Consider the following 24,457-nt stretch of genomic DNA (forward strand, 5'->3'; position numbering starts at 1 on the left):
AGTTTAGGGACATTAGCTGCAGCAACTACCATATATCATGTATTATCTTTCTATTTTGCCAACTTGCTTTGATATGGAGAGTTTAAGAGCAAGGAAACTGCTTTTTTTTTTTTAAGGAAGTTGTTTTTCAAGGCAGTGTTTCCTGATAAAGTTGGTGTTTAAAGAATATTTTAGAGTAAACAAATATTATTAGCACTTTCACCCCTATGGTTAGGTGAAAAAGTTAAAGGAAAGATTATTAATAAGGCTAGTCGTTACAAACAAAATGTTAAGAACAACTGTTGAAATATTTCATACGATAAGGAACTCCCTTTAAGTGAATTACACAGGGATATAACTGAGGAGTTGGCATTTGCTCAAAGTGTGTTGATAGAGCTGGATGCTGACTTAGAGGGTCAGGGTGATAAGTAAATTGATTTTATGGGTCTTATACATTCATTATAGCCATGTTAGTGGAAATAACACGTTATGTGCAAAATCTCTATGCCAAAATTAGCAAAGAAGAGAGCAACTAATAAGTGAAAAATAAAATTATATCTAATTAGTAAATTTTTCTGTATGAATAAAATACACATTATATAGAGAACAAATCTATCGCATACATTTATCTTGATCTAGGATCAATTCTAAATCATTTTGAAAATCATAAACAATTAAATGAAATCTTTCATTTCACCTACTGCATTTAATATTTATTCATAATCGCACAGTTTGGGGAGTGTGTTACCTGCACCATGTGGTCATGATTTAACTTTTACACTCCACCTTTTTACTTAGAATCCTGTTGACCTTAGTTAGCTAGAAAACAGCTGCTTTTCTATTTTGATTTGTAGTTCATGTTTTCCAAGTGTCAAGCACATGGAGAGAAATTTTTTCTGTAGACTGATATTAAACATTTTATTTCTATTTCTTTTTTTTTTTTAATGGTCCATGGGCTGTTTGGAAAAGTGAGAGCCAAGTAGAGCATTCACTGTAAATGCTTTTAGGAAAAAAAAGTCTCCCTTGGGTATTTCTATAATGGGTCAATATCACATTCATTTATTTTAGTGGCATACTCAACCAGAGTGCTATGTTCTGGAAACACTCTGTTGTCTATTTTGACTGAGTTAAAAATACATGATCTCTTTCAAAGTTTTCAGATTTTCTGCCTAAAGCTAAAGCTAGGGGATTCCCAATAGTCTTAGGTTGGACTCTTTATTTTGTCCATGAATAAATACCTTGAGAAAGTGACCAGTTGATAGTCTTAGTTTAATGCCTATTTCTTATAATCAAATTTATAGCTTCTGGTCGAAGATGAAGATAATATAGTTTCTTCTTTTAGTTTTGCTGGAATTGGAGTTTTACTTTTTTGGGGGGGGGTTTCTACGAGTGTTGGGAAATATTTGAGCCCTATTATTTTTATTATCTGTTGTGTGTCGTTCACTGAAATTTAGTGCCAAGTGTGGAGAAATAGAAGGCCGCAGGTAAGCTGGCATTGTTGTCCTTTGTGGAAGGTAGAAAGATAGGGAGAGCTTGTGTCCTGGGTACTGAGGAGCCTAAAATGATGTGTGAAATTGAGACACTGAGAAAGCAGGAAGGAAACACTGTAAGATTTGCCGCATTTTATTTGTGGTGAGTCCCAGGTGAGGTAGAATTGCCCTAAATTCTTTGGGCACTAGGAAACTTGGATGGGAGACTCAATTTCTAAACCTTTAGCTCTTGAGAAGCAATAGCCACCTCACAGGGTTATGTGATCTACGACAGAAGAGAAACTACTGGTTGTCTCGAGAAGTGGGTGGTCTTGCTGGCCATCATTTTCTCTTTGCGTTTGCCTGGGAAAGCAGCTCTAGAGTTTCCCTAATACGTTTTTTAAAATAAATATTTCTAGACAATTCTCTAGCAGTCCAGTGGTTAGGACTCCGCACCCTTACTACAGGGGTTACGGGTTGGATCCCTGGTTGGGGAAACTAAGATCCTGCAAGCCACGCAGTGCAGCCAAAAATAATAAATAAAAATAAAATAAGGGGCTTCGCTGGTGGTGCAGTGGTTGAGAATCCGCCTGCCAATGCAGGGGACACGGGTTCGAGCCCTGGTCCGGGAAGATCCCACATGCCACGGAGCAACTGGGCCCGTGAGCCACAACTACTGAGCCTGCGCTCTAGAGCCCGCGAGCCACAACTACTGAGCCTGCACGTCTGGAGCCTGTGCTCCGCAACAAGAGAGGCCGCGATAGTGAGAGGCCCGCACACTGCGATGAAGAGTGGACCCCGCTTGCCTCAGAGAAAGCCCTCACACAGAAACGAAGACCCAACTCAGCCAAAAATAAATAAATGAATTTATTAATTTAAAAAAAAGAAAGTAAAATTAAAATAAAGTAAAATAAATACTTCTAGTAATGTTTTAAAATATCTTTGTTTGGTCTTTCAGGAACATTAAAAAAAGCCTATTTTAAATCAAACGGGAGTGAACCTTTGGTCACTGATGGTGAAGTCCATGTGTACGATGTTATTCTTCCAAGTACAACTCATAACGAGAGCACCGGGACATCTACTGCCAATCCCACCCAACACATTCCCGCCTGGACTATGGAGGCTTCTCTCCCAGGGGACCAAGATCACAGGAGCACAAGTAAGTCTGAAGGTACTAAATAGCTGGGCCCTTTAATGTCTGTGGAACCCACAGGTAGATTTTTAAGTGTGCTGATGCTCTTAATCACAATCACTTACTGGTCACACAGGAAAAGCTCTGCTCCCTTATCTAGCAAGCATGTGCCCTGTTACTAAACATGAAATGCCCTCAGCTCAGCCATCCAGATAGGGACTGGAGTAAGAAATAAAAAGGTACCAATGCCATTCAGTGTTTCTGAGACATAAAAATTTATGCTGCTTGCCCCAGTATGACAGTGTTGATTTTACGTTGGTTCTGTTTTTTAAGTTACTTATTTTGAGATGGTTAAATTAATAAGTAAACTAAGTTACTTATTTTGTTATTGGTGCCTTGTGGCAGGTATCCTAATTCTGTGGTTCTTCGAGGTAATTTCGCTGTAAGCATCTTTGCCTTAGACATCTTTGCTGTAAGCATTTCTGCCTCATAATTAATTGGTTGTAAGGCAATTTTACCATGAAAGATATAAAATGAAAGAGGGACATTTAAAAAGACATAATGAAATGTGGGAAATGAATAACAATTAAAAAAACATTGCTAAATACAAAATTTTTGAATATGTTTAAAATGTGTGTAGATTCATGGTGACACTGTACAAATAACTGAGTTTATTTTGTGAGTTGTACCTTGTCTTTCAAGTCTTCTGTTTATAGTATTTTTATACACTTTTTTTTGCTTGTTGATTTGTCTCCTTGTTCAGCATTGCACTTTATCTTTTTTGCTAAAATTTGTTCCTTTGTTAAGAGAGGTATCAGTTTCCAAATACTAGGATGCATATTTGTAACTGAGTTCTGTATTGCGCTCTGAAAGCCTTCTCCACTGGTGTTTGTTCCTCGCATACTGTCACATGTCCGTTGATAGACTTTCCAAAGTTCTATGGGAAATGTAGGTTCAGCTCTGCACCTCTGGGGCCCTCAGCCTCTTTCTCCTCCAGTGCAGTGTTTCAAGATAAGAAACCAACACAAAGCAAATCGTCTTCTGTCAGCTCAATAAAGCCATCAATAACGTCTCTAACTGGAAGAAATGATAACACATTTCAACCCGTTGAAACCAAACTGTCAACCAGGTGGTTTACTTTCATTGCAAAATTGCCTTACAGTCAATTAGTTATGTGGTGAAAATGTTGGCAGTGAGATGCTTACAGCGAGAAGTGAGAAGACCAGGCACGCAGTTCTATAATCGAATGCCAAGGGATTTGACAGGAGTATTTCCCTTCATTTGCTTTTGAGGTGTCTGTGTGTTCTTTCTCATTTCCTGGTTTTATTGGCTATGCAATTTATTTTACTTGTTGGTGACTGACAAATAAACACACCTTGAGGAAAATGGCATGGCCAAAACTTCTATTTGAGGACACATGGAGATATTTGTCAGTTATTCCAGAAAAAGTGCTTGCAGAGAGAGAGAGAAGACAGAAAGCGTGGAGATGGGTCCAGTTAGATGGCAACAGATGATATGCTCCGGAATGTGACTCTATCCCTCAATACCCCTCCAATTTTTTTAGTAAAGTTACTAACCTTCCAGAATGCTAGTGGGAGTGGATTAGTGTGGAAAGTTACCTAGTCAGTGCTGATAAATCGTAATCAGAGCACAGTCACTGTTAAGAGCTTTCTCTGCAGTTGTCTTGAGTCTTACTTTCTACTTCCTAAAACAAGGTTATGTGATTGAAAATTACCCAAAACCCATTCATCCCTGATCACTTTCTTGTTTGTTGCTCCCTCCTTCCTGAAAACCTCCAAAGGGAAATCACATCTTAGGTCTAGGACAGAATATTTATTTTCATTCTGAGCCAGGAAGGGAAGGATTAAGCTGACTCTTAAGCTATCATAGTATGTTTGCTAGTATCTGAAGAAACGCAGGATTATTCTCTCTCTCTAGCCCCAAAGAGTCAGAATGTTTGGCTTCCGTTCTTTCATGGAGCACTGATAGATATTATCTGTTTCTTATGCTTAAGAGTTCACCAGCGATTTATACGGATTCATATTCATTACCTGACGGTAATACTACAAACCCAAATTATGCTAAGTAAAATTTGTTTTCCTCAAGAGTTTAAGTTTGAAGTTTTTAATATTTCAGTCATGTCTTAAGCACTTCATTATTCTTTCTTTTTTTTACATCTTTATTGGAGTATAATTGCTTTACAATGGTGTGTTAGTTTCTGCTTTATAACAAGCACTTCATTATTCTTAGGGCAGTGTTTTTCAACAAAAGGGCAGAAGTAATTTAAGCAAAAACTCAGTCCAATTAATGTGGTTGCAATTATAGCAATTGTTATTTTCTTTTACAAGGTGGATTTGTCTCTATTTTGAAAGTTCTGTCATTTGTTAAGATTCAAATAGAGGTGACAAACACATACCCTGAAGAGTAAAGAAACATATGGTCCTTGCTGCTCAGTTTGGAAGTTTGATGGGAGTCTGTTTGACTCATTTTCTCTTCCTATGGGTGGAACATTGCTTGAGAATATGAACGTAATTTGACATGTAAAGGAAACCCAGGTGAAATTAGAATGATTAAATGTAGAAAGGTCAAAACCTTTGAAAATGTGTCATTCTGTCTTGTTAATGTACTTGACAGTTAGCCTTGGGCTTTACTGTCTCACCACATAGACCCTCAATAGACTGTCTATAATAACTAAAATTATTTATTGTTAGGGATTTGATAGTTTTTCATACACTTAAGTAATACTGCTAGTCTGTGAGTATAGAGCTTTTGATAGTTTTCAGGGCAAGTTTGAATATTTTCTTTGTGGTCCTTATTATTTTTTAAATTTTATTGAAGTATAGTTGATTTACAGTGCAGTGTTAATTTCTTCTGTACAGCAAAGTGATTCAGTTATACATATATATATATTCTTTTTCATATTCTTTTCCATTATGGTTTATCACAGGATATTGAATATAGTTCCCTGTGCTACACAGTAAGACCTTGTTGTTTATCTCTCTGTGGCCCTTATAATTAGCTGACAAGGTATGCAGGACAGGTATACAGACCATTTTTCAAGGTATGAAATTGAGGCTTAGGGAAATTAAGTTGATGTATCCGGTGTCACTTATTTACTAATTGGTAGCCATGGAATTGGGATTCAGGTCTTGGGACTCCTGGACCAGCGTTCTTTCAAGTATTTCATGCTTCCTTATTTAATTTCATTGCTTTCTTTTCAGTAGCAGGAGCATTTCTGAGCAAATTTTAAGCTCCAGGAGAGTAATGTATTTTGTTTACTGCTTTATAGCCAGTGTTCAACAAAATATTTGTTGAATGAATAAATAAATGAACTACAGTCATTTCAAAAATTTAATATCTGACCTCTTTTTATTGGTGATGCCAAATCACACTTATCACTTGATATTTATTTAACCAATTTTACTTAAAGTATAATTTAATGCTAATTTCTCTACTAACACCTAGCAGAGAATTTACTTTTATTCCTTTTTTAAAAAAATATTATTCTCTAATTAAAGTGTCATTCTAAATTGCTGGCACATGTAAAAGCTTTTTGAGTCCACTCTAGTCCAAAACTACAGTGGCGAGACATTCTGTCCTTCTCAATATCCTGGGTAGAAAACAAAGGGGAGAACTCCTGGCAAAAAGTACCAGGAAATAGCCTTTCCTTAAGACGCTTCCTTTTGGGTTCCTTAATATCATGCCAAAGCACAGAGTACTGCAGTTTGTAAAGTTTTAGCCAGATGCCTCCTAGGTTACACTGTGTGGCAGAGCTTTGTAAATGTGAAATAGGCTTTATGTGACATCTGTTACATCTGGAGTTTCATTAGTTACATTTTGAAAACCAGTTGTAATATGGAAAGGAAAAAGGCCCATAGCTAGCTTTCATGCTGTATCTCAGCAAGGGATTTTCCTAGGTTGCATTCTGTGTTTAGATTTTTATTTTCATCTTTTCTTCTTATATATTTTATAAATATTTAAGCATAAATTGAATTTTAAGGAGAGGGAAAAACTCTTTGACCAACCAAGAGCTTTTGGGTTAAAAATAATATGGCACAAAATAAAATAGCCTAGAAACTCTAATCAGGAATTAAAGTGACATGAGAGTGGGCTAATGTGCTGAAAGCATAAAGTGTTTTGTTCTCTCATTGTGCTCTTTGATGACCAGCTCCTAAACCTTCTATATCAGATGAAAACTACATCATACCTCTCATTCACTTACAGAAAGCTTTTTGAGGTATAATCCACGTACCATTAAATTTGACCTCTAATACATATAATTCAGTATTTTTAAAATGTATTCACAGAGTTGTGCAACTATCACCACTATCTAATTTTAGAACATTTTCATCACTGCAAAAAGAAATGCTGTATCCATTATTCCTCATTTCCCCTCTCCCTCAGCCTGTGTCCAAAACTAATCTACTTTCAGTCTCTATAGATTTGCCTGTTCTGAACATTTCATATAAAGGGCATCATACAATAAATGTGTGGCTTTTGTGACTGGCTTTTCATATTTTTCTTGGATATAGGCACAGCCCTGGCCTTCTAGTATCCCAGGGAATATGTCAGAGCTTTTCAAAGGCCTCTTCAGACATCTCATTCCCTAGTTCTTCCTTTTAAGTGTTTTGGTCAGCCTCTTATTTACAACAGGTATCCTTGCCTCAGGTAACTGTGATGTTAAACAATTGCCACAGATTGTTTTCCACACGTACCCTGGGGATAGAACTTTTTGCAAAGAGAAAGCTCTGAGATCAAGACAAGTACTGAGAATGGATCCTTTCCGGGGAGCTTCTAGACAAGTTGAATGGTGATAATTCTCTGGGGGTGGCTTTTTGGGGAGCTTCAGACCCGTTCTTCCCCCTAGGTTGCTGGTTTTTATAGATACCATGGTTGCAAGCTCATTGGTTTTCAAGGCTCCTGTAGAACTGAGGAGAGGGTGATGGGAATATGGCAAGTTAAAATGTTACAAAGTGGGACTTACCTGCTGGCGCAGTGGTTAAGAATCTGCCTGCCAATGCAGGGAACACGGGTTCTATCCCTGGTCCAGGAAGATCCCACATGCTGTGGAGCAGCTAAGCCCCGTGCGCCACAACTACTGAGCCTTCGCTCTAGATCCCGCGAGCCACAGCTGCTGAGCCCGTGTGCCACAGCTACTGAAGCCCGCGTGCCTAGAGCCTGTGCTCCGCAACAAGAGAAGCCACAGCAATGAGAAGCCCGCGCACCGCAACGAAGAGTAGCCCCCGCTCACCACAACTAGAGAAAGCCCGCGCGCAGCAACGAAGACCCAACGCAGCCAATAAAAAACAAAACTGAAAACAAAAACCGCTACAAAGCTCATAGTTCTCACTGTGATTCAGCCATTTTTCTTGAACAAATGTTCCTCTGCTGCAAGCCTTTGGTTAAATTCCAAAGTTCTGAAAAATCTGATTTTGATATTTTTTTCCCAGTGTTTTTACTATTTCTATGGAGGAACAGAGTTTTGGAGGGTCTTACCGTGCCATTCTGGAAGTATTTCCTACCCCTCGATCAGTTTTACCTTCCTTATCTACTCTACTGCTTCTTTTTCATTTCCTCCAACATTGGGAATTGGTTTTTCTTCTTTCTGTAATGAATAAATATGATCATATTATATATATTATTTTAAAACGGAAGACTTTATCTCCTTTTTTTTTTGCATAAATCACTTCAATTCTTCTTCCTTTTGCATCATATTACCTTATTTCTGCCCACAGTTAGCCCATCTTAACAACCTGGTGTGTATGATTTTACAGTTTTCTCCATGCTCATAAATTATATATAAACATATGTACACAAACTTGTATACAGAATGACATACACATAGAGGTGTTTTTGTTTTTCAAAAAATGAGATCACATTTATTACGTACAGTTTTCTACATAATGTTTTTCTCACTCAAGGACACTTCATGTAAATATCTCTAAGACAATGATTTAGCTCTAATTCATTATTACAGTGATTAAATAGCCTTCCATACTCTCATTATACCATAATTTATTTCAACCACTCTTCTAACAATTCTTCACCTTGTATTTATTTTTTTTCCTCAATGAATTATACAGTCCCTGAAGATAAAATGACTTGGATTGACAGTGAAACTGTCTAAATAGCAGTGATTTATTAGCACTGATAACTCGGTACCAAAATGCCCTGAACACATACTCCGAATTTGCTGCCTGTAGAAAGCTTGTATACCAATCAGAAACCTTAAGATTATTCTTTCTTCCTAGTTTTCTGCTTTTAACACAGTATTTCTATTAGCTGGTGAGTGAGTTCTGCGAGAATACGAAGCTAAGAGGATCAGAGCAAGTCCTGAAGTTTTACTTGGGTTACTATTTATCAGGAAACTATCCAAGGATGGAATATGGGGAGAGGGGCTCTAATTAGACATCTGAAATCAGATAAAGTCCCTTCTCCTTTTTCCCTGACATTTTCTAATCCTGTCCAGAGTGGAATCCTGGATGTCTTAATTATATTCTTCTTAAGTCAGTTATGCTGTTCTCAGATTCATGTACCCACCTCTCTACATTACTGACTGCAGATTATTGTGCGGTTTGGAGGGGGAATCTGTGCTTATATGTGTGAATGACATCATTCCTCTGTTGTTTTTTGGACAGTATTTCTTCATCTGGGGGCTGAGGGACCTCAGTTTTTTCTGGGGGACCCAAGAATTCTTTATAAGAACTTCTTAAATGTATGCTTTCATTTCAATGGTATTAAAAAATAATGCACACCTACTTTTGATAACCTGGATAACCATCTTATAACAAGTACTGAGATAAAATTTTGGTGACTGTATTTGTGTTTCTATTTTTGATAAAGTTGCTGCTAAGCTGTATTTCTTAGACATTTGCTAGCCATCGAGAAAGGAACAGAGGCAGATTTGGTAGTCTTCTCAATTGCAGAACTAAAGTATGTACTGGCATGTTGTACAAAGGACGCCTTTGTGGCAGTTAAAATAGAGAAAAACAGACTTACTCAGCGGGGATACATGGTAGCATAAGCTTCCTAAATACAGGAGAACTTGTGCTTCAGGAGTTAGCACCATATTCATGGTGTCTTAGCAGAACACTGTTAATATTAATTCATTAATGTAATTAATTTAAATCTTATTAGTTTTGTAGTTTCATTTATGTTTAATTTATACATATTGATTTCATTGTGTGTTAGACCTATAGGTATAAAGGGGTTTGTGTTTAATTTTATGTATACTTGCATAATTTCTTCCTGTGAAAAAGCCTGTACGATTGATTCTTCAACTTGTGAAATACTGCTTTAGGGTACCTGAGTTCTAGCTGTTTTTGTCACATCCTCAGGAAAAACAGTGATGCTCTATAGCAGAGCTTCTTAGCTTTTTTGTGCCAAGTACTGCTTTGACAAACTGGTAAAGCTTATAGGTGCCTTCTCAGAATAACATTTTGGTGCTTAAAACACATTGCACAGAATCAAAAAGAAAGGCAATTTTATTAAAATCTAGTTATCAAAATATTGGAAATATAAATTCATGATATAGTAATACATGTATTTATTTATTAACATATTAAATAATGATATCAGCCTAGGTCAATACCTGTAATTTTATAATATGGATGAGCATACATAATATTTTGAAATGTCTGTAATAACTCTGTTGATATGAAAATAGCTATGATTTCTAAATAGTTTTTCTGATTGTTGCCTACATTGATAAGCATTTAAGTATGCTAAATTTCAACTGGAGGTTAATGGAAATAGAGATGCTATTTTTCTCCCATCCAATCTAATTTCTTCATAGACAGCAATTTTCTTTTTTTTTTTTTTTTTTTTTTTTTTTTGCTGTACGCGGGCCTCTCACTGTTGTGGTGTCTCCCGTTGCGGAGCACAGGCTCCGGACGCACAGGCTCAGCGGCCATGGCTCACGGGCCCAGCCGCTCCGCGGCATGTAGGATCTTCCCGGACCGGGGCACAAACCCGCGTCCCCTGCATCGGCAGGCGGACTCTCAACCGCTGCGCCACCAGGGAAGCCCAGCAATTTTCTTTTAATTGAAGTATAGTTGATTTACAATATTGTGTTAGTTTCAGGTATACAGCAAAGTGATTTGGTTATATATACATATATATATATGCATATATATATTATTTTTAATTCTTTTCCACTATAATTTATTATAAGATATTGAATATAGTTCCTTGTGCTATACAGTAAATTCTTGTTGTTTATCTATTTTATGTATGGTAGTGTGCATCTGTTAATCCTATACTCCCAATTTATCCCCCCCCACCTCTTCTCCTTTGGTAACCATAAGCTTCTTTTCTATGTCTGTGAGTCTGTTTTGTAATTAAGTTCATTTGTACTATTTTTTAGATTCCAGATATAAGTGATATCATATACGGTTGTCTTTCTCTGACTTACTTCACTTAGTATGATAATCTCTAGGTCCATCCATGTTGCTGCAAATGACATTATTTCATTCTTTTTCATGTCTGAGTAATATTCCATTGTATGTATATGTATATACATATATACTTATAGATATGTATATATACACATATATATATACACCACATCTTCTTTATTCACTCATCTGTAAATGGACACAGGTTGCTTCCATATCTTGGCTATTGTAGATAATGCTGCTATGAACATTGGGGTGCATATATCTTTTTGAATTAGAGTGTTCATCTTTTCTGGATATATGCCCAGGAGTGGGATTGACAGCAAAAATTTTATGTATAAGCCCATTGAGGTCTTTGGATTATAATTAAGGACACATGCTTTAGAGGAAATGGGTGGGTTTTTTTTTTCTTTTGTTTTCTTTTTGGTAACTGGGAGAGTCTGAGGACTGCCTAAACTACTTCATTAGGAATTTGCTACTCCAAAATTTACTGTAGTCATGACCCTGGACACCATCCCTTATGTGCTCTGCTGGCCACCAGTGTTAGACTCCAAGGTTCAAGTATAGTTGGTTGCCCTCTCTATATGCTAAATCATATTCTTTCAGCTTAAAGAACAGTTACGAGATTCAGACGTGGGCTCTGGCTAATATCAATATCTAAGCAAGAACAAGTGAAGCATTTGAATAATTGTTGCCTGCTTATCTGGCATGGTAGCATTCTAATAAGGATCTGCATAATTCTTGGGAGAGGGAGAAAGGAAATTTGAATGTAGGTATGGAGTCTCTCTTTTTTTCTCCCCACTCTCCTTTTCTTCTTCCTCATTGCATCTGTAGATGACTCTGTCCCTGGGATGTATTGGGTTCCTCCCAGAGAGAGCGAACTCAATCATTTGCAGAGCTAGGCTTTTGAAAGGGATAATGGAGCAGTACCTGGTTTGCTCTCCTGTAGCTTCAGTCCCGTTCCTCCCATTGCAAAGATTTTTGGGCAAGACTTCCAGACCCCTTCTCCAAAATGAATCCCGCAGTACCCCCCAGGTGACATCTTCCCCCAAAGGTAATGTGCCTATAATACATTATTATAGCAAACAAGAGTCAGAGTTAAATTGTCACATCAAAAAGGTTTTTGGCTCAAAACTTTCTTCTCCAGATTCATTATCACAGGTTCCTCTTGAGGAAGAACAGCCCCATACACTTGATCCATGTACAGAAAAAAAAGAAAAAAAAAAACGGTAGCAGATAACAGCATTGCAGAAACAGTCCTGATCAAATTCAAGGACAAAAATGATCTTTTTTAAAACAAATTATTTTATTTTTATTTTTGGCTGCGTTGGGTCTTTGTTGCTGTGCGCAGGCTTTTCTCTAGTTGTGGCGAGCAGGGGCCACTCTTCGTTGCAGTGCGCAGGCTCCTCATTTGGTGGCCTCTCTTGTTGCGGAGCATGGGCTCTAGACGTGCGGGCTTCAGTAGTTGTGGCTCACGGGCCCTAGAGCGCAGGCTCAGTAGTTATGACGCATGGGCTTTGCTGCTCCGCGGCATGTGGGATCTTCCTGGACCAGGGCTCAAACCCTGTCCCCTGCATTGGCAGGTGGATTCTTAACCACTGCCCCACCAGGGAAGCTCCTAAAATGATCTTTTAAAAGCCAGATTCTCACATAAAAGTTTTTTTAAAATGTGTAATTTACTTTACTCTGTGGTTCTGAAAGAAAACCGGCACTGTATATATTCTTTTGCCTGAATCTTTCAATTTGCTATCGCAGGCTTTTGGTCTTTGTACAATTTTGTGCTGAGAGCAAGAAACCCATCAGCGGGAATCTGTTTGCTGTTACTTGTGTCTTTGAAGAATATGCCTTTTCACTTACTTGTAGTTGGAATGAGTATGGTAATGACTTTTCCAAGCCAAAAGTTTTGCAACAGTTCACATTTGATGCAAACTATTCCTTGTCTCTTAGTGTTAACTTACTTTATTCTTCTTTTTTGCTGCTCTGCATCATTAACCTAATACCTACATGTGGTGTTTGAATTGATTAGATTCACAGTACTTGTTTATGATTATATTAATTGGTGTAAACTCACTCTGACATATATGTACTCTTCCAAGTTTTGTGAGACATCTCAATTTCTGAGAGGCTAGGTTAATATTCTAAGAAGCACCATTCGCTCCTAAGCAGCTACTTATTGGGTGCCAAGCTCTGGGGTTTGGCTCTGTAGACTATAATGGTGGGTCAGTTAGAAGTCCTGTCCTCAAGTAGTCAGTTGTCTAGTAAACTGCCTTGAGACCTGAATGTATTATTTATAACTTGAGAAATTCTGTAAGAGAGGTTCAGAGCCCGAAGGAAACATGATTCATTTCAATTCTTAATTCTTTAAAAGACAAGATTGCTAATTCATACTATTTCTAGTCTATAATAAATATATCATTTTTCTAAACATCATCAAGTTTTATTTACAGTTATAAAAGTTTTATTTTAAAGGTCTGTCTTAGAGTTTCCATTTTTAATCAGATTATAGTTTAATTCTTAGATTTAAAAACTTATTCATAATATAATTATCTTAGATAAGCTGAGCAGAGCCTTTTGTTTTCAATTTTATGGGAAGGCCCACCATGCTTTTATAGGTACTAATGAGAATTTTATCACCTCAGGAAGTGGGAGTTCTGGAATTCTACAATTCCCTCCTTGAAATTACTTTCCAATTCTTCCATTGTTTATTAAGTAATCAAAGGCAGAGAGTTTGTTTCTGCTGCGGTTCTGTGTTTACAGATGTGCACTGGACAAAGGCCTTTAGGATATACATTTCAGGAGACTGATTTATGATGATCTGATGGCTATTAAGCCACAATAACTATGTTACCATATTATGTGTCCTTGAAAGTCAACAAAAAATAGAAAAAATAATATGGGAGGGTTGCCTTGGGAGAGAAATGAAGACTTTAAATCAAGAGTCTTTGCTTATTCTAGAGTTTGGGGGTTGGCCAAGTGGTCATTTTCCAGCCAATCACGAGAGGCAGTAAGGCAGGTAATATGTGGGGACACATCTAGCACCATCAGTGTTCAAGTAGGGCCCTGTCACCCCTTCCTTCTTTCTTATTTCTCCCTTTTGGAATGGGAATGTCTCTCCTATGCCTGTCCCCCGTTTTGTTTTAGAATCACATAATTTGTCTTGTTTCACAGGTTCACAGCTGAAGGGGAATTTTGCCTCAGGATGAACCATACCTTGAGTCTCAGCCAGATACGGTTTAGATGACATTTAGATGAGACTTTGGACTTTAGACTTTGATGCTGAAATGATTTAAGACTTTCTGAGCCGTTGGGATGGAGTGAATATATTTTACATGTGAGAAGGACAATGAATTTTGGGGGCCAGGGTTAGAATATTATCGATTGAATGTTTGTATCCCTCCAATATTCATATGTTGAAGCCCTGGCCCTTAATATACCGTCATCCATTTTTATATCTTCTCTGGAAAAATGTTTATTCAAATCCTCTGCCTATTTTAAAATTGGATTATTTAGGGTTTTTTGCTGCTGAGTTGTGTAAGTTCCTTATATATTTTGACTATTAACCCCTTATCAGATACATGATTTGCAGATATGTTCTCCTATTCCATAAGTTGTCTTTTCAAGCTTTTTAGTTTGATATAGTTCCACTTGTTTGTTTAGCTATTGTTGCCTGTACTTTTGGCATTTTATTCAAAAAATCTTTGCTAAGACCAGTGTCAAGGAGCTTTTTTCCTATGTTTTCTTCTAGGGGTTTTATGGTTTCAGGTCTTCCATTTAAATCTTTAATCAATTTCAAGCTTCCATTAAGTAGACTTATTATTATATTGGGGTTGTTATTTTGAAGCTATTGTTTGTACATTATAGGGGAAAGCAAATAAGTATTTATATTCATGTTTTCAGGAACCAACATTTTCAACATAAGAGAAAAAAGTACAAGTATAAAAACAAATAAATTAAAACCCTATAATCTTAATTTTGAATTGGTAATATCGGTATAAACTCAGTATTTTTTCCTCCTTTAAAAATACATACCAGTTTGTCTCTGTTCACCAAAAAAGCCTGGAAGAAGTGACAACCCATGAGCAGGGAACACATTTGATGCCCAGTTCTTGAAGAATTCTATTAAACTTATTAACTTAAATAGTTTATATCTTGATGTCTGTCATTCTGAGGTCATAATGAAATATGGTTGCCCTTTTCATATGCAGACTCAGTTATTCCTTCATTTCAGGAAAACAAATTTATAGCATCTTTCAAGATTTTTCTCTTCCACTTTTGGGTTCTTGGATTCAGAGGAACATTTTTTTGTTAACTTGCTGTCTTCCTTATACATATATCTTCTTAATTGTGCTCATAATGATTATCCTAAGTTTCTTTAATTTTTATTATTTCTAAATATTTTTACTGTTAATATTTTTAGTGTTATAGCCTCATTTTCTTTTATTCCAATGTTTTTTTCTTTTGTCTTTGAGTTCTTGTTTGGTTAAACTCATTTTCTTGTTGCTTTCTTATAATATATAAAATTTTTAAAGGTTTGTGTTTTTTGTTTCTGGGTTATAATTTCTTTCCTATGGGTTGTTTTTTTTAAAAAAACATCTTTATTGGAGTATCATTGCTGTACAATGGTGTGTTAGTTTCTGCTTTATAACAAAGTGAATCAGCTATACATATATCCCCATATCTCCTCCCTCTTGCGTCTCCCTCCCACCCTCCCTATCCCACCCCTCTAGGTGGTCACAAAGCACCGAGCTGATCTCCCTGTGCTATGCGGCTGCTTCCCACTAGCTATCTGTTTTACATTTGGTAGTATTTATAAGCCCATGCCACTCTTTCCTATGGGTTTTTAATCAGTCTTTTGTTCTTCTTCCCCCTCTTCCTCTTAATCCATCATATGTTGGAAAAATGTACAACCATTAAAAATGAAGTTGTGGAAGAATACATACTGATATGTAGAAATATTCAAGACCTATTAGGGAGTGAATAAGCAGGCTACTAAATAATATGTATATTGAATATGTACAGTGCATTGTAATGTTAAATATATTCATGTTATGTTAAGTATATATGATATATAGTATGAAAGAAAAAAAGCCTAGTGAAATAAGTCAAAGTTATTGTGTGCCAAGTATTGTACTATATACCTTACATGAACACCTCATTAAGTAGATACTGTTAATACCCCCATGGTACAGTAAAGACATTAATGTTGAGAGAGTTTAAATATCATCTGTAAAGGCAGTGAGTAAGGAAGCTGGAAGTTGTGTTTAGGTCGTTTGACTTCAGTAATGATATATATCCAAATGTTTACAGTGGTGATTTCTGAGTCATAGTACTATAGGTAACTTTTTATATTCTTCTTTGCACTACTCTGTATTTCTCACATCTTTCACCTTTCACAAGCACATGTGGCCTTGTAATAATATAAATAGCTATTAAAGATTCTAAACAGTACTATGTACAGACTGAATACTGATATCACCATTATAATTGTTTTAACATAAATTTCCACTTCTGCTTACCTCATTTCACAACTAAATTACATAGGCAGTTTTGCATATCTTATAATAATATAAAATCTTAATTACAATTTACATAGGATATGTAGGCAACAAATATATAGTTTAAAATTCTGAAATCGGAATAATTCAGTAATACAATTTAACTTAAATTATATCATTTTCTCTCTTATTTCCTTTGTGCATCCAAGATGTAGGGTTTCTTTCTTTCTTTCTTTCTTTTTTCAAATTTCAAAATTTGGAGGATACTCTTATTTTTCTCTCTGTTTTTGAGGAAGTGAGGCAGTAAGCCCTAGGTTTCTGGTTTCTATAAGAATAAATAGATACTGTAGCCAGTGGTTCTCAACATCCAAAATTTTGAGGCAATTTAATGAAGTGTTTAAACAAAGAAGGCTGTTACACTCTTTTCAAATATTACGAAAGATTTCAAGTATACATAATATAATAATCACCATAATTTCTTGCATCCTGCTTCTTCCTTCTGGGTTAAATTCTCTCCTTAATTAAATATACTCCTTGGAAGTTCTTTCAGTGGAGGCTATTCCAGTTTTTATTTGTCTAAAATTATCCTTATTTCACCCTCAATACTATTGTTTAACTAGGTACAGAATTCTAGACTGACAATCTTTTTTCACTCATCCACTTAAAGAATTTATTTCACATTTTTCTGTACTCATGATGCTATCAGAAATTTTAATGCAAATTTAATTTTTGTTTCCTTGTAGACAACTTGGATTTTGTCTTTGAATGCTTTAAAAATTATTATTTTTTGCCTTTCTGGTTTCACTGTAAGGGATATATTATAGATTTCTTTATTTTTAATTGAAGTATAGTTAATTTATAACATGTTAGTTTCAGGTATACAGCAGAGTGATTCAGTTCTCTCTCTCTCTCTCTCTTTCTCTCTCTCTCTCTCTCTCTCTCTCTCTATATATATATATATATATACACACACATATGATATTTACTCTTTTTCACATTCTTTTCCATTATAGGTTATTATAAGATATTAAATGTAGTTCCCTGTGCTATACAGTAGTCCTTGTTGTTTAACTGTTTTATATATAGTAGTGTGTATATGTTAATCTCAAACTCTTAATTTATCTCTTTCCCTCCCACCCCTGCTATCCCCTTTGGTAGCCATAAGTTTTCTATGTCTGTGAGTCTATTTCTGTTTTGTAAATAAGTTCATTTATATCAATTTTTAAAGATTGTACATAGAAGTGATATATGATGTTTGAATTTCTCTGTCTGACTTACTTCACTTAATATGATAATCTCTAGGTCCATCTATGTTGCTGTAAATGGCATTATTTCATCCTTTTCAGTGGCTGAGTAATAGTCCATTGTATATATGTATACCACATCTTCTTGTACCGTTCATCTTTTGATAAACACTTAGGTTGTGTCCATGTCTTGGCTATTGTAAATGGTGCTGCTATGAACATTGGGGTGCATGTACCTTTTTGAATTAGAGTTTTCTCTGGATATATGCCCAGGAGTGGGATTGCTGGATCATATGGCAACTCTATTTTTAGTTTTTAAAGGAACATCCATACTGTTCTCCATAGTGGCTATACCAATTTACATTCTCACCAACAGTATAGAAGGGTTCCCCTTTCTCCACACTCTCTCCAGCATTTATTATTGTAGATATCTTTTTATATATCTTGTTTAGAAGGTGTGCTTCTTGAATCTGAGGATTCAGATCTTTCTTCAGTTTGGGAGAGTTCTCAGCTATTAATCCTATGAATATATCCTCACTCCTGATTTTCTATTCTCTCTTTCTGGATCTCTAATTACTCTTATGTTGGACGTTCTCATCCATCCTCTGTAAATCTCTGTGCTGAATTCTGGTGTATTTTCTCAGATTTATTCTTTAATTCTCTAGTTCTCTCTTCAGCAGTATCTAATATTCTATTTTAATCTATTCACTGAGTTTTAAATTATAATGTTCAGCTTTGTGCAGTGGCAGTATCATAGCCAATGAGGTTTATCCAAGGCATGATTATTGCTAATTAAATTATAATGTTCATACATATTTTTCATTTCTAGAGGTTCTATTTGGTTTCTTTTTGAATCTTCTAGTTCTTTATTTATTGTGTCATTTTTTTCAAATGGTTTTAATTACTACCTTTTTGTCTTTAGTTATTTTATTCATACTTGTTTTTATAGCCTCTGTCAGATTGTTCAATTGTCTGAAGTTCTCAGACTTCAATTATTGCTGCTGATTGTGACTAATGATTATTATTATTCCTTCCCCTAGTGAATTGTTTTCTGTTTATTTTATGACTTTAGATTATAAACTTTTTTGGATTCAGGGCATGTCACTTAGGACAATTTTGTGTTTGGTTTGACCAGTCACCCCAAGATATCACTGTCCCAGGGCCAATTTTTATGTTAACTTTTGGCTTGGGGGATTCTTGGATCACATTTGTAGTTGTAAATTCAAACCCATGGGAGCGCCAGAGCTGTAGTAAGAAGCGTCCAAAGAAAGATTTTTGTCAAATCAGAGTCTAGGCAGAGTCAGACAAGCTCCCTCATCATATGGCTGAGCTAGTTGAGTTCCTGCTTTTTTTGTGTGTGTGTGTGGGGGGCCTCGGTTCCTATTTGTACTTCCTATGGATTCAAAGCCTCATCTCTTTGTTGAGACTGATGACTTCCTCCAAGACAGGGCCATTACAATATCTGCTCATGAAATGTTCACCCATGTGCTCTTCACTCCTGTGATGTCATCTCACATACTCACTGCTCTTGTTTTCAGTTCACTGTTGCATTTCTGCAATCTTGAGATTTCCTTTTCTTTATGGAGAGTTCAGCTGTTGACGTAAAAACATTTGTTTTATTTTACCAAAAATTTGTGGAGGTTTATAATGGGTGGGCTTTCAGATTACTTACTTAACAATATTTCAGAATCTTTTTTTTTAAAAAAATCATTTTACACAGAAATTTTTAATCACACACAAAAGTAAAGAGACTAGTACAGTGAATGCACATGTGCCCTCTTTTACCTTATCAACATATTATCAATTTTCTCAGGATCTTTTATAAGGTGTTTTTTTTCTAGTGCCATTTGTAGTAGAGTTTAAACTTGCTCCCATAATCGAGAGTTGGGCTGCTCTCTGTATTGTTTGCACAAAGGAATTTTGATATTAACTTGTTTGTAATTAAAATACTGTACTTCATGGTTTTAGGAAAATCACCTAGAGAAAGCAGAGTCTTTATAGACCAATATGTTAAACCCTATATTAAATATTTAATTCATTATCATTAAAATTCATAATAAAAAATTTCTCAATTATAGGAAAAAATTATAGTGTCTCCAGAAACAGAATTGATTCAACATTGCCCCCTTGTGTCAGGTATTTCTTGCCTTCCATTTCACCTTTCAGATCTCCACCTCTCTAGGTTCACGTTATATCTGTCCCATTTGAATCTGGGGCAGCCTTACTCATTTTGACTCTGCTCCTTTGCTATTCCAACTCTGTACATTCATTTCCATGTTTAAACTTCCCCTGTTTCTCTGTTTTGGCTTAATTATCCCAGAGCCCTCTATTCCAGTTATTTTCATTTCCATCCTAACACAAAAAAGGCGGGGAGTGGAGATGTTTCACAATTTATATTTTTCAAGGCCAGGTTTCACACACAGTCCTATTTTTTATCATCTGACAAATGTATTATCTACTATAGTTGGTAACACTTCGGAAGAAACTAGTCCAAAATTTCTTGTTAATATCTTCTTGATAAAGAAGAAAATCTTTAATGCCCAACAAATGTCTTCAGCTTTAATCTGACCAAATTCCCCTAATCGATCCATAGTGAAGATATAATATAGTCATTAATGTTTTTTTTGAGAAACTCTTTATGTATCAAGGACTCAAAATGACCGACTTGTGATGGATTAGCCTTGCTCTGTACACTATAATTTAGAAGCAGGTATAAGGCAGCAAATATTTCAGCACAGTAGTTGGAACACTGGCACTAGACCATGATTTCCGTCCTTGCTAACCTTGGGAGAGAAGCGGCTACTTAGAAGGACAGAGCATGGGCCCCTCACCAGTCGCGAGTGTGGGCAGTTTCCCTGGAGAAATGTGTGACTCTGCAAGTTGGAGGTGAAATGCAGTGTGCAGGCACATCTGGTTTCCCAGGAAGAGGCACTCCTTTTATGCAGTGCTTGAATGTGTGGACAAAGCCAGGGTTGCTTGTGTGTTTGGTTATCTCTGCCTCTGACATGTTCAAGTCATATACAAAACCAGAAGTCTTCAGAATCAGAGGCCCCAACACTCGTAAACTGATCACCTTTAATTCTTACCAAAAGTTATAGAGAGATCCTGGGCCTGCTGCTCAAATGTCCCTATGTGGAGAGCTGTAGAGGTTCCGGGAGGGAGGACTCTTCTCTGATGATCAGCCGGTTTCCTAAGCATGCCGACCTGTGCCATTGCACAGAGCCCTGAGCATAGACGGACTCCATACTCTGTTTAATGTTATGCTGTCACCTTGTTGAAATTATTAGCAATAATATAAATATAAATGTTACGAATGATATAGATAAATGAATTAATATAAAAATAACTTTTGACCAAGGGACCCCTCATTTTCATTTTATCCGGAGTATGCTTAAATTATGCAGCCTGTTCTACTCCTGGGTTTTTACTGTGATGGGGCCAACTCCATTCTCCTATCTGCCCTTGAACTAAGCACAGTGCCAGGCAATGCCATGAGCTGATTGTCATTGGCCAGTCAGGACCCATACCTGGAGCTGGGGGTAGGGAAAGGCCTCCCAAACTTCATGGCTGCTATTTAGTTAAGGATGGGGAGGTAATGCTGAGGATATAACTAATAAGAACCATTCCACTCCTCCCTCCCTCTTTTTTGTTGAGTGGTTGCTCATGTTTTGCTTTCTAATATTACATTGCCTTGTCATAAGATAAAAGGTATATTTATTAAAAAGAAATAGTATGTCATATGCATTCCAAAAAATAGTACTAGAAATTTATTGTAAACATTTCCTTTTGAGGGAATTCCCTGGCGGTCCAGTGGTTAGGACTCTGCACTTCCACTGCGGGGGGCACGGGTTCTATCCCTGGTTGGGGAACTAAGATCCCACATGCCATGGGTGTGGCCAAAAAAAAATTTCCTTTTGAGTATGTAGAACACACCGTCCTTTACGATCTTATACCCTGTAAAATCTTCCTTTGTAAATTCAGAGAATAAAAAGGTAAATGTCAGCTCAACTTGAGGCTGACTTGTTACAGATTTTAAATTTAGTGCATTCTGGGTTAAAAAGGGTTATCTGAGTGAGCATTTTATAAATCTATTAAGAATCACAATACCTAGCTGGTAGAAATACAGACCTTAGTATGCAGCTTTGCCCTGTCATTTATTCTTCTGTTACTTAAGTTTTGACTGTTACTAAACCTGAAGTGTGATTCCCAATAAAACTACATAGGGCTGGGAAATCCACTGAAATCTCATTATGTTTTTGAACAGCGAAGTTTAAAACTACCCACAAGTGAGGTAATGATTTTTACAATAAACTCTGACATCAATGAACATGATGTACCACTAAGTGATTTCTTATACTCTCATCATTATAGAATTTATTTGTACCATTCTTGGTATTAAAAAACAAATAATTTTCATATGTATTAAAGTACAATTTGGCTAAATAAATAAAATAAAATAAATTGTATTAAAGTACAATTTGGCTAAATAAATAAAATGTGGTCTAATTTCAAGTTATGATTTTTTAATTTCACAGCACCAAGCCCAGTGCCTTTATTTAATAGAGACTTAAATATTTTCTCAATGAATAACTAATGTTTTTAAACAATGAGTGTTTTAAAAAATAATACCCAGCATTATTTTATTTTACAAGTAAGCCAAACCAATTGATGAAACCTTGAATTTTGATCCTATATATATAGGAAGAGTGCAGAATGAAAGCTTAATGTCTCTGTCTCAGTATTCCTACTTACATAACATAGATACAAATCTCTCTCCCGTCTAGTTCAGTTTCCGTGAATCACAAATGAGATAATAATAATAGCAAACACTTTTATAGTTTATCATATGTGCTAATGATAGGCATTTGTAAATACCATTTAATCCTGACACTAACCCCATAACACAGATATTTTTATCTTCATTTTACAGATGAGGAAACTGATAAACAGAATTTCAGTAACTTGTCAAAGGCCACATAAATAGAGACAAATAAAGGAGAATTTGAATCAGACTGTGGAACCATCATACTGAGTATGGGAAAGGTGTTTTACAAACTTGAAAGCACCATATAAATTTGAATTATTTTTATTATTCAATCATTCATAATCCTAAGATAGATAATTATATGGGGACACAATCTAGTTCTTTTAAAATTAATGAAAAATGACTGGTAGATGGAGATGTGACAGCTGAAATGTTACATCTTACTTAGTTCTATGGAATGTGAATAATCAATTTACAATAAAATATAGGCCTCACAGTGTCAAAGCATTGAATTTGTTGAATGAATGAGTTCCATCAAGTTATGAGCATTTAGCTACCATTTAAACATCTTAGAATCAGGTGGTATGGATGTGTGTATGAATGACAGGAGAGAATGAGATACATATATATATATATATATATATATATATATATATATATATCGACTGTGAAAGCTTGAAGATTGGCAAAAGACTTCACCAAGAGGCTTGAGGTTGCATTAAAAATGTTAGGTCTGGAATAAATGTAACTGTGTAGAGAACATTAAACCCTAAACCTCATGTTTCTCCTGGCAAGAGTAGCTAGTTCTTACTTAAGTCTGATAATTTACACAGCGTTATCCTTGGTACTCAACTTTTTTTGTGTGAATGTAAGTTAGCAAGACATTGGCTTACCTATGCCTTGATTATGTCTGTAAAGACTTTTTACAAATGTCACAGATGACTCATTAAGAAAGTGTGCCTTTTGTCTCTTTGATTTTCTCTTATGAGAAACAAAATAGTTAATATGTTCAGATTCACAGATGTTTAGAGTTAGTTAAAAAGCCAGGATCTTCATAGAGAGGTCCTGTCTGTAACTTTCTGTTCCTTCTTATCCTACTGTAACCCCCTTGCGGATCTTCCAATGTACACGATATCCTTTTAAATTGGTTTGTCCCAGAAATCCTTCTCGCAAAATGTTACTTTTCGTGTGAGTTATCTAGACTAGAGAATGACCTTCATTATTTCACTCTGCTGATGTAGTCCTGACCTGGGTGGACTTCATAATACAGCCAGGAATAGACACTAAGCATTCCCAATCCAATTCGTCCCTCAGTGAGGACGGGTAACCTGTTTTTAATAGCAGATTCAGTGTTTTCTTTGAGAAGGTTTAGTGCTTACTAATCATGGAGAAGCAGCTCTATTGCTTGAATTCAAAGAGATTCATCTAAATATTTTACAATGAATGAAGTAAGTTTACGATGTTTATAATTAATGGTATCTTGACAGAATGATACAGTAGACAGGAACAGATTATGGGATCAGCATGACTTGATTTTAATTTCAACTCTACAACTTAACATCTATGTAACCTTGAATACTTTCTCACCCTCATTGAATCTGTCTCAATATCCGTAAAATGTGAATAAAAACAGCTTTTTCATAGGCTTGTGGGAGGGTTAGATAAAATGCTGTATATAAAATACTTAGCAAACATTCAGCCTAGAAAGTACTCAAGGATTTTTTTCATCTATTTCCTTAGCTTTAAATTGTTTTATTTTACTATAAAACAATAAGTGGAAATGAAATTTAAGATGTGTTTTTTATTAAGAGAGAACTTGAACAGATACTAATGGTTTATTTAGGCTTTTACTGCAAAGTAAGCTCATCTCATCCTATCCTCTCTCTGAATCGTATATTTTTTCTTGCTGGAGACACCAATGCTGTTGAAATATCAGTTGAGCATCAGCAGTATGAGGACTTTGATAAGCTTTTTATC

General features: G+C 35.9%; 1 protein-coding gene and 1 pseudogene across 1 annotated transcript in view; both read left to right on the forward strand.

The window, feature by feature from the left end:
* The window catches only part of CORIN (corin, serine peptidase), a 225,691-nt gene that overhangs the window by 10,776 nt on the left and 190,458 nt on the right, over positions 1-24,457 (forward strand). Inside the window, exon 2 of the mRNA XM_060148234.1 lies at positions 2,407-2,607. Within this exon, the coding sequence (XP_060004217.1) occupies positions 2,407-2,607 (201 nt within the window). The remainder of the gene's footprint in view (positions 1-2,406; positions 2,608-24,457) is intronic.
* LOC132520134 (U4 spliceosomal RNA) lies at positions 18,447-18,559 on the forward strand (annotated as a pseudogene).

The sequence above is a fragment of the Lagenorhynchus albirostris genome, chromosome 4, assembly GCF_949774975.1.
Source record: "Lagenorhynchus albirostris chromosome 4, mLagAlb1.1, whole genome shotgun sequence".
In the NCBI taxonomy this organism is placed as follows: Eukaryota; Metazoa; Chordata; class Mammalia; order Artiodactyla; family Delphinidae; genus Lagenorhynchus; species Lagenorhynchus albirostris.